The 10,027-nt window shown below is 45.6% G+C and overlaps 3 protein-coding genes across 6 annotated transcripts in view; 2 read left to right on the plus strand and 1 right to left on the minus strand.

Annotated features, from left to right (window-relative positions):
• cep295 (centrosomal protein 295) overlaps positions 1–3,862 on the plus strand; it is a 12,818-nt gene extending 8,956 nt beyond the window's left edge. Inside the window, exons 18-28 of one of the 2 annotated variants that reach the window (XM_004075206.4) lie at positions 128–224; positions 301–522; positions 611–822; positions 977–1,364; positions 1,439–1,642; positions 1,718–2,085; positions 2,162–2,260; positions 2,365–2,653; positions 2,752–2,836; positions 3,595–3,694; positions 3,760–3,862. In XM_004075206.4, the coding sequence (XP_004075254.2) occupies positions 128–224; positions 301–522; positions 611–822; positions 977–1,364; positions 1,439–1,642; positions 1,718–2,085; positions 2,162–2,260; positions 2,365–2,653; positions 2,752–2,836; positions 3,595–3,694; positions 3,760–3,795 (2,100 nt within the window). In that variant the 3' untranslated portion in view covers positions 3,796–3,862. Of the gene's footprint in view, positions 1–127; positions 225–300; positions 523–610; positions 823–976; positions 1,365–1,438; positions 1,643–1,717; positions 2,086–2,161; positions 2,261–2,364; positions 2,654–2,751; positions 2,837–3,594; positions 3,695–3,759 lie in introns of those variants that run through there. The other variant, XR_013647189.1, reaches the window with a different exon arrangement.
• ech1 (enoyl CoA hydratase 1, peroxisomal) lies at positions 3,723–8,719 on the minus strand. 3 transcript variants are annotated; one of them, XM_011482179.4, is made up of 11 exons: positions 8,459–8,719; positions 8,232–8,386; positions 7,392–7,557; positions 7,226–7,314; positions 7,032–7,156; positions 6,918–6,966; positions 6,438–6,502; positions 4,503–4,573; positions 4,359–4,430; positions 4,134–4,284; positions 3,723–4,067 (listed from the first exon to the last, which is right to left on the minus strand). In XM_011482179.4, the coding sequence occupies exons 2-11, from the start codon at positions 8,257–8,259 to the stop codon at positions 3,963–3,965; spliced, it is 921 nt and encodes a 306-aa protein (XP_011480481.1). In that variant the 5' UTR covers positions 8,260–8,386; positions 8,459–8,719; the 3' UTR covers positions 3,723–3,962. The 3 variants fall into 3 exon arrangements, with proteins under 3 accessions (XP_011480481.1, XP_011480483.1, XP_004075227.1); XM_011482181.4 differs by having other exon boundaries at positions 8,463–8,602; XM_004075179.5 differs by having other exon boundaries at positions 8,232–8,567.
• A 518-nt stretch (positions 8,720–9,237) lies between these two features.
• Positions 9,238–10,027, plus strand: aamdc (adipogenesis associated, Mth938 domain containing). The gene is made up of 3 exons (XM_004075180.4): positions 9,238–9,479; positions 9,544–9,639; positions 9,705–10,027. The coding sequence occupies exons 1-3, from the start codon at positions 9,348–9,350 to the stop codon at positions 9,843–9,845; spliced, it is 369 nt and encodes a 122-aa protein (XP_004075228.1). The 5' UTR covers positions 9,238–9,347; the 3' UTR covers positions 9,846–10,027.

The raw sequence follows: 10,027 nt of genomic DNA on the forward strand, positions 1-10,027 counted from the left end.
TCTGTCTTCACTGGACTGTTTGTTCCGCTTTGTCCTAATCGTCTGTGTGTTGTTGTTTTTTTTCGCTCCTCCAGCTGCAGCAGCTTTTCTGTTTTCTTTACGTCTCTTAACGCTTTTCTTCTGTCAGTCTTCTCTTCCAAGGCCCGCAGAGCCTGACTGCTTCTCCACCTCCATCTCCACCGGCAGCTTCGTCGCCAGCGACCCGGATCAAAACGCCAACACAGGTGAGAAGCTTCGGCTCAGACTCCATCAGTGACGGAGCGGCACGGCTCACCTGTTGGATGACTGTCGTCTCACCAGATTCAGCAGATACGTCTCCACGCTGGTCTGTTAAACAACGCGGCACCGACTCCAGCAGCTTTTTGTCTGCGGGGACTCCCAGCTGGCATTTAAGTGAAAACGCTGAGCCCGGCGGCGCCGAACTGTCCCTGCGGTCTGTGTTTAACGACGACAGCATCCAGCGCATCATCGACAGATACAGCAGAGAGCTGGACGCCTCCCTCAGCTCTGCAGGAAAAACCGGTTCGTCATTTATCCATCTGCAGCGTTTGTAAAGGTTCCTCACGTGTTCCATACATGAACCATTTCCTCATGCATTTTTTCTGGACAGACGCTGGCGGCTCGTGTTTGGATTCAGGCGCCTTGGTTTCTCCTCCATCTCTGGTTGGAGTTTCTCAGAGAAACGTGGAGGATGGAAGTTCCTCAGGTCACGGTTCTGTTCCGGGACAAACGTCTGAAGATCAGAGCGGCGGCTCAGCCAGGAACCGCAGCCCTTTAGGATCCAATGCAGGATCCATCTTTATACAGAACACTGATGAAAACGTGAGATTTGAATCCCTTTTTTGATTCAACTCTATAGAAAAGTAGAACTATTTAAATATAATAGTGTGTTTTAATATAGTTGAAAAATGCTTTGAGGCTTTTACTTTGAAGGATGAAAATGTTTCATATCATGGTGTCATATTTCCGTTCACAGGCGAAAGATGGGGTCGGTTTCTCCCCCCCCTCTACATCGATGAATGACCCGTCATTATTCCCTGAGGAATCTTTCCGGCCTCTGATTGGACATCTCGCTGACGAGTCGTCTTGTCTGAGTCCAGACCAGAAGAACTCTGCGCTGGAGCGTGTGGTCGGACAGCCGTCGGCTCACTCTTCAATGATCGGTCAGCTGCTGAGGCCGCCCGTATCTGGCAGCTCTCGCCGGCTGAGTGACGGGCCGGACCTCCACATCGATCAGCAGACCGCTCAGGGAGCATTTGAGCCGCCGGGCTTCGATGAAACGGCCTCTGCATTCTGGGACAGCGGGATGAGACCTCTGGTCGGAGAGCTGGACGAGTCTGTGATGGAGAAGACGGGAAGTTCAGGTAACGGAACGCAGACGATCGTGCTTCAAGACTGAAGACACTTGGAGGCTTATAGAAACATCTGCTATCCTTAGGAGGAGGAACCAACGTCACAGTTGGCATCTCCGCCGGATCCGGAGGGCCATCGGAATCGCTGCTGCCTGCAGCCTCTTCACATGAGGACCCCCCCCAGCAGAACCAAACCAGCCTGGCGGGCCCCCCTCAGCAGAACCAAACCAGCCTGGCGGGCCCCCCTCAGCAGAACCAAACCAGCCTGGCGGACCCCCAGAGGTGTGAAGGTGAGCTGGAACGGTCTCTGCAGGAACAAAGTCTACATGTGACCTGAAAACTCAGATCCATGCTTCACTTCTCAGATTCCTTCCACCCTCTGCTAGCTGAAGTCACCCACAACGAAACCGTTGACCCCTCCATGACCTTTCACCTGCCGCCGCAGAGTCCCCCCGACTCCTCTGAAGGTTTTCCCGAAAGCGGTTCCTCGCTGTCTGAACCGACACCAGAGCGCCTTCGTTCAGAAGAACCGAGGAGCGTCGAGACCTCACCCCCGTCGTTCAGCCGTCTCCCCCTCCTCCACGACTCTGACCTCTCTCTGCCCCACCCCGTGAGGGCAGATGTAGAGCTAACGGCGGCGACTCTGGCACGTTTAACCATGAAGGATGAGATCCCAAACGCAGACTGTGAGTGGAGAACAGAGAGGAAGTCTTCTGCTGCTGCAGATCTGCTGGTACTGAAGGTTTCTGCTTTCATCCAAGCACAGTCTTCAGACTCAACATGACTGACAGTTTGTTTCTGAATGTTAGGAGGAAGAAAAGGGGATCCTGGAGCAGTCGCAGATCACATTAGTGAGCCTAACGGACACCACTGTCACGGAGGAGGAGGAGGAGGAGGAAGAAGAGAAGGTAAGTTTACGTCCACCAGGAAAACTGGATTGAGGTTTGTCGTTGGAGCAGAACTCAAACAAAAATTTAACATGATCTGAGCAAGCTCTCAATGTTTCTGTCAGATGTTTGAATCGGTTCCGTTACCGGAGGAAACTCCAGAGGAAGAGCGTGAGACGTGTTCAGGGGCCGACCTGGAGCTTCAGCGGACCTCCAGCCTGCAGGAGGTCTTCCTGCAGAGGCGCAGCCTCCTCCTGCAGAGATCCAAACGCAGAGTGGAGGAGCTGAAAGCCAAAGCAGCTGCAGCAAAGGGAGGCGGAGAAGCTCCGCCTGCTGCGACGGGAGCTCCGCCCAGCATCTGCTGCGAGGAAGAGGCAGAGCTCCAGCAGGAGAACACGCCGCTGCCTCCAGCAGGTTTTTGTTGAACGACTGTTTGATCATCACGTTTTCATCAACATTCTTTAAAAATGAAAAGAGTATTTCTGTGAACAATGTTTGTTCTTTTTCTGAAGTGCCTGTCCCCGCGGTGGAGGTGAAGATGAGCACACCAGCACACAGAAAGCGTGACCTTGCAGAGATGCACCGCAGAACTCGCAGGTAAACGCTCAAATCACACGCCACGTGCTCTCCAGAGCCCCGGTGGAGTAAAGGCCTGTTCACACCGGGACGAATTTCGCCGGCGATTTTCGCCGACGTTTAACGCCTCGTGACTAAACAAAGGGCACCAATGAGAGTGTGAGCACCGACGCGAAAAAACGCCACGCGACAAAGCGTCAAAAAAAAAAACGCCTCGGGTTCGTTTTTTTTTTTTGACGCGTCGCGTCGAAATCTATTCGACCAATGAGAATGGTGCTTTTGCACACGTGTCTGGAGCCTCTGAAGTTACAGTAAAACACAACTTGGGGGCGCTCAAACACAAAACTGCCTTGCTGAGCACACATACCAGCGAAGAAGTTAGACGCCAAGTAGCGTCTACACTGCCGCAAAGAAATAATGACGGACATTCTAAAATATCCCTGAACCAAGCACCAGTTGGAGCTACTGATGCTTGAAATATTCATGTTTTCTTTGTATTATTCTGACAAGCGCGTAAATACTTGCTATCTTCTTCTGAGTGAAAAGCGACTTTAAGAATCGTAAAGTTGCGCAGCGCCACCTTGTGTACAGGAGTATTTCTGTTTTACATTAAGCGCCATCTAATGTCAGGGAATGAAATTGCATGTTCGCTCGGCTCACCGTCAGCGAAAATCGCCTGGGTGTGAACACAAAAAACGTGGCGAAAAACGCTGGCGAATAACGCCTGGCGAATATTCGTCCCGGTGTGTGCGGGCCTTAACTCCAGCGTCTGTGTGCAGACTCTACGAGCAACTGGAGGAGGTGAAGCAGCAGAGATCCTTCAGGAGCAGACAGGAGGACTATGCAAAGAACCGGCTGAAGGCCAGAGAGTTTCACATGGTGAGAACAGAAAGAAGCTGCTCCAGACCACAGCAGAGTTTAAACTTTAATGTTTGTCTTCACAGAAAACTTTACACAAACTTCGTGCCAAGCAGAGGTGACGACGGCTGGAATCGATTACCTTAAATTATGATTCTGAAGTTCATTAAAGCTTTTAAGTTATTGAAATTATGTTTCAGACACTTTCTGTTCAATTGATTTTAACAAAGGTTAATGTTTTAGTGGAAAAGATCAGTCAGGATTCCTCCACACAAAGTCCTTCTGACTCTCAGAGTTTGGAGAAAACCACGTCTTTGGGGCTCTTCTTCTCCATGGAGGCCTGGGCGGATTTCATCACGTCTGCCGTCTGCAGCATACTCATGTTCCACGTGGCCTGAAAAACAGAACGCCTGGTTATTGCTGCATGCTGCTGTTGTTTACGGTGAATGCAGCTCCTCACCATGTAGTTGAGGCCCTCAGCAACGCTGTGGTCTCTGGCGTATATGAGGTTGAGTTTCGTTCCCTGCACGGCCACCGGACTGCGAGCAGCGATCTCCCCCGCCATCTCCAGAGCTCCGGCCATCATGGCGTCCTTATCCACAAACACTCGACTGCACAGAAGAAGGTTTTTTTTCGCATTGAAATCCTTTTGGTGAGCAGGAAGGGAGCGTTGGTGAAGGTTTACCTGACCAGACCACAGCTTTTCGCCTCATCTGCATACATCTTCCTAGCGGTTAGAGCGAGCTCGTTCACCAGGCTGCAGAGAGGAAGATGAGCCACAAACATGCCGTAAAATGTTCCAGCCTTCTCTGCTCCTGAGGGGTCTCACCTGCTGCTGCCGATGACTTTAGGGAGTCTCTGCAGAGTCCCGACGTCTGCCGCCAGCCCGATGTCGACCTCCTGAAGACAGGAGAAACATCCACGCCGAGGAACATTTCAAAGATCTCCAGAGATTCATTACACGCAACACGAAAAGAAAAGAAAAGGTTTTTCATTCAAATGTAAACGAACAGAATGACTCCAGCTAAAGGTGCAACAAAGAACTTTCTGTTCATCACACTCAAAAAAGCAAAAGGTACAGTGTTTCTGTGGCAACCACTCTCCCCAATCAGGAATGAGCTTGTTGGAAGGCCACACCCCTACCACTTGAAAGTGGACAACATGAATGAGTTACAGGCTTTGAGACGTGGGGTCTGCAGGCTCCACCTACTTTTATGGAGGCATCTGATTGGTCAGTTTATAACTTTAACTACAGAAAAATTGTCATGAAAAAAATGAGGATTAAAAATTAAAAAAAAAAAAAAAAGGTATCAGCAGAAACGGAAGCAAGAAACCGGATTAATCCAAGACGATTATTTATGAGTCCACTGTCTTCCAAACATGAAAACCTTGAATGGGTTATTAAATTTTTTTAATTAAAATACATTTTCTGGCAAAAATTGTTTCAACGCAATGCATTGTGGTCTGTATTCGCCGATGAGCATGTGAGCATCAATGCACACTGGTTTTTCGCAGCAACGGCACTAGAAAAATGGTGACCACATTATATAGTGAGAAGGGAAGGAATTCGGACACAAAAGTCTACTGGATTTTGCAGTTAATTCCTGTTTAGAACACCAGGGGGCCATTTAAAATATAAATTTTTTTTTACACAAACTGGTGTTCAATAATAACCAAATGAAGCAATCACAGAAGGAAATAAATAACAAAAAAAAGAAATAAAAGGAAGAAAAACCAGAAATGGTTAACTTATGTCACTAATCCCAAAAATTTACAGATGTTAATCGTTTTATGAGCATTTTTACTTTTTGAAGCAGAAATTGATTTTAAATACTCGACAGCTCACTTTCTTTCCAATCTCATATCATCACCCGTATTGCTTAGTTTCATCTCCGCTGTATATCTCGTCTCCGCCCTTCTCTCACTCCTCATACAACTGGTGTACTTGTTCATAGTCTTGTCACTTTTCCAATTGATTATTGTGATTCCCTCCTGTTTGTTTTGCCCAATAAAACTCCCAAGAAACTGCAGCTTCTCCAAAATTCTGCAGCCCGCATCATCACTAGGACCCCGTTATCCCACCACATCACGCCAGTTCTCCAAAATTCACACTGGCTTCCCATAAAACAAAGGGTTAGTTTCAAGATTCTCCTCATCACCTTCAAAGCACTCCATCACCTGGCTCCACCCTACATTTCTGATCTTCTTCACATTTCCATTCCCTCCTGATCTCTCCGCTCCACTTCCTCTCTCCAACTCCATGTCCCACCTGCCCGTCTTGCCACCATGGGGGGCAGAGCTTTCAGTCGCTCCGCCCCCCAGCTTTGGAATTCTCTTCCTCCAGATCTTCGCAATACTGACCCCCTCCCACTGTTCAAATCCAAACTCAAGACTCATCTCTTCAAACAATCATACAGTTAATCCATTCAGTAAACACAACCACATTTGTCTGTTTTTCTATCCTGTTTTTATCCTGTTTAAACTTTTTTTCTATCCTGTTTTATTATGTCTTATTGATTTTTATCTTTATGTATTTCATGTATTACTCTGATAATTTCTTATTGATTTTTTTATTCTGTTTTTCTTATTTTAACCTTGTACAGCGACCTTGGGCGACCTGAAAGGCGCTTGAAATAAAATGTATTATTATTATTATTATTAAATGTTTCTGCAGTTCCAATTTCAGTAAGAAGAATTCAGTTTTTTTATTAGCCAATTTACTTTTGTGAATCTGGAATTTTGCCATGAAGAACAACATATTTACCTTGACCTGGAAGAAGGCGTCCTGGGTGCACAGGCGGATGTCACAGGCGGTGATCAGGTCAACTCCTGATGAAGCACAAATCTGCATTTACAGCAGATATTACAAAAACAAACCAACGAATCCTGTTGGACGCCAAAACAGGTGAGTTCAGCGTTAAACCACCTAAAGGTCTAGTTTTCATTTTCCCTTAGTCGATGTAAACACGTCATTCTTTATCATGAATGGAAAGCTGATCAGGTGACTGTTCAGAAATGGAGGAGTTTTTAATCCAATTCAGTTTGATTTATATATATTACAACACAGCTGTTTTATACGGAATGACACCAAAAACTATTTGAGTTTATTTGCACATTATGGAGGTAAACATAAATTAATGTGAGGTTAAAATATAGTCTTGTTTTAAATTGATTGTAAAAACTGATTTTGATTAAAGAGAAAGATTTTTTTTTCTTCTAAAGTGCAGTGTGGACGACCTCCTACCTCCACCGATGCAGCCACCGTGGACGGCCGCCACCACAGGCTTTGGACACTGAAACAGAACCGCCATCAGCGCCGAACTCGCAGATGAGCCTCACCACCATAAAGGACTCTGACCTTCTCGATGACGGAGAACGTCTCTTGGTACTTGGTGATCAGCCTTCGGACGTTCCACGAGACTCTGGCCGTGTCGTCTCCTTCTGGGTGGAGCATATCGCCCGCCATGTCCATCAGGTCCAGACCTGTCGTTCACACAGCAGAAAGTGACTCGTCTGACTCGGATCAGAGCTGTCAAAGTCAGCGAGTCCCACCTGCAGTGAAGAGCTTTCCAGATCCAGAGACCACCACCACCCTGCAGACCGGATCCTCTGCAATCTCATTAAAGCACTCCACCATCTCCCTGCAAGAGAACCAGAACTTTCCTCAGAGACCAGAACCCGGAACCCCCTGAAGAGTTCAGGCCCGCGAAGCTGGCACCTCCAGAAGGCTTTGTTCATGGCGTTGCGTTTCTCTGGTCGGTGCAGCTCCACGTGTGTGACGGCCTCTGTGGGCCGGCTGACGGCCAGCGTGGTGAAGGGGGCGGGGCCACCTGCAGACGACATGGTTCTGCACGCTACCTGAGCGGGTCGCCACAACCGCCCAGCTGAGCCGATAGACAGAAAACAAAATTAAAAGTTTGACTGAATTTCACAAAACATTTATACAAAAAGTTTGACAGCATATTTACAATATTGTACATATAACTGATAAATTATTTAACAGAAGATAAAAATTAGGTAGTTTATTGCATAAAACCAGTACATTATTTTAAGGAACGGCATAAATTAACTCAAATAAAGTAAATAAAATGTAGATGCGATACCTAATAGTAATATAGTAATCATAGTAATATGATTTATTGACTGTTTATTTATAAATTAAGATTTTTTAAACTACATGCATTTAAAAAGACTTTTACATTTGCTGAACTAAAATTAAATTTTTTCATTATTCAAATCAAATCATAAATCAAACAAATATTTATAATACATATTTTAACATTTACCCAACACATCTGATGCTTTTTCATCTATTAAAAATATATTTCTATATATATATCTCGTCAGATAAATAAAAAAGATTGCTAACTTCACTTGGGTAATTATTAACTAGTCTATTAAAAAGGTAACTGTACGGACTGGAAGTAGATTCAAACTAAAATTGCAGAAAAAACATAAACATAAATAAATACTACGTTGAACCAAATGGCGCGTGCGTCCCCTTTCACCCAGATTCACCTTCAAGTGAAGCAGAAGAGACAAAAGCATGAAAACTTACTTTTCAGGGCGAATCCGACCGACAACATGGACCTTTGACCAAAGATCAGTTCCAGCAGAGCAACCAATCACGCCCGGTGCACTGCAGGGTGGTAGTTACTCTGGAGGGTAGTTAGTCCTACTCCTAGGGGGTAGTTAGTTAGTCCTCTTCACCTGCTGCTGACCGAAAGCTAACGTTAATAATGCGCCTAGGCTAAAGTGATAATCATTTAAAAACTGAGGTCTTACCTACAATATTTCATATTTATGGACATCTAAAACAATATTCCATCAGTTTTGCTAAAAATTCAGATTGAGTAAGTAATTTGTTCTGCTTCTTCTTCTTCCTGGATGACGCAGGTTTGTTCATGCCGCGGCGGCGCACTACCGCCACCTTCCGTTCAGAATGAGACATTGAATGACAAATCTGATGTGTTTTTTTTACATGAAAAGCGAAAGCGATTATACTTTAAATACAAGAAATAGAAAAGAAAAACTTAAATGTTTTCATTTTATTTTATTATGTATACGTTGAAATAATTTTTCATTTAAATAAAGCAAACAATGGGTTATAGTTTAAACGGGTGATCACCCTTTTTTTAAAGGGTCTTTGATGAAAACAAATCCATTGAACACTAAACAAGTTTATTAATTAGTTTGGGTAACCATAACAACTAATGTTAAAACTTTTGAAATGTTAAAGTGTCAAAAATCGAAACTCTGGCTAAGAGTTAACAAGAAAATTGGCTTCTTTTGATTACATATTTTCAAAAATAAGTATTTTAAATAAATAAATTTATTTCTTGGACTTCTATGTGTTTTTTAAGAAATCCTACGAGAAAGTAGTTATACTGCGAAAAAAATCATTTCCCCTTTAAGAACATCAGGAGTAAGCGGGGGCGTGGCTTATATGTGACGCCACTGACTACAAGTAAACAGCAGCTCAAGTCTCCGCTCCAAGTTTTCTCATAAATCAGTACAAATAGCTCTGTATAAACGGTGAGGCTGTACCTTTTCCTCATTTTTGACAAAATAACCGTCTGTGAAGTCAGTTTAGGAGGTTCTGGTCTGGAACGGAGCGCTTGCCGAACCTAGCTTTGGCTGCTGCAGCTCATCAGTAGACCTGCTCCATTTCATCATGTCCTCCCCTGAGATCGCCTCCTTGTCATGGGGCCACATGAAGGTGAAAGGCTGCTCCTCCAGCTACAAGGACTGTAAGGTGTGGCCTGGAGGCAGCCGGGCTTGGGACTGGAGAGAGACTGGAACCAATGTGAGTGAACCAGAACCAGGAGACCTGAGCGGTGGACAGGTTCTCATGCTGCTCTCATCTGCAGCATCACCCAGGGGTTCAGCCTGCTGATCTGGAGGAGGTGCTGAAGAAGGGGGCGGAGCTCCTGATCATCGGCAGAGGCATGAATGAAGCTCTGCAGGTGAGACTTTGGTGAGAAACCTCTGACGTTTTGGGCTCCCACATCACAGCTGTGGTTCCTCTCAGGTTCCTCCCTCCACTTTGGACTTTGTGAAGCAGAAAGGGGTCGACGTTCAGGTCTTCCAGACCGAGAAGGCTGTGGCCGAATACAACAAGATGGCTGCGCAGGGCGCCAAAGTGGGTGGAGTCTTCCACTCCACCTGTTGAGTTGCTGTCTCTGGATCTGATGGGAATCCTATCCAGCTGAATCGCTTCTGGTTATCGAGTCTCTGGTGAAATGGTTCACTGCCGTGGAAACCAGAACCTAAAGAAAAAAGTTCTGGAGGACGGAACCAAAATGGGACGACAGACAATAGTTCCAGAAACAAAATAAACGTTTGAGATTCTTC

Source organism: Oryzias latipes, chromosome 13, assembly GCF_053564925.1.
Source record: "Oryzias latipes strain Hd-rR chromosome 13, Olatipes_Hd-rR_3.1".
In the NCBI taxonomy this organism is placed as follows: domain Eukaryota; kingdom Metazoa; phylum Chordata; class Actinopteri; order Beloniformes; family Adrianichthyidae; genus Oryzias; species Oryzias latipes.

What these genes read in the sequence shown, in the direction of transcription:
- aamdc (XM_004075180.4), top strand. Translation starts at nt 9,348, where the DNA reads ATGTCCTCCCCTGAGATCGCCTCCTTGTCATGGGGCCACATGAAGGTG. An exon ending in GGAGAGAGACTGGAACCAAT is followed by an intron (nt 9,480 to 9,543) that starts GTGAGTGAACCA and finishes TCTCATCTGCAG; the next exon opens with CATCACCCAGGGGTTCAGCC. An exon ending in GCATGAATGAAGCTCTGCAG is followed by an intron (nt 9,640 to 9,704) that starts GTGAGACTTTGG and finishes GGTTCCTCTCAG; the next exon opens with GTTCCTCCCTCCACTTTGGA.
- ech1 (XM_011482179.4), bottom strand. Translation starts at nt 8,259, where the DNA reads ATGTTGTCGGTCGGATTCGCCCTGAAAA. An exon ending in GGTCGGATTCGCCCTGAAAA is followed by an intron (nt 7,558 to 8,231) that starts GTAAGTTTTCAT and finishes CTATCGGCTCAG; the next exon opens with CTGGGCGGTTGTGGCGACCC. An exon ending in ACGCCTTCTTCCAGGTCAAG is followed by an intron (nt 4,574 to 6,437) that starts GTAAATATGTTG and finishes TCCTGTCTTCAG; the next exon opens with GAGGTCGACATCGGGCTGGC.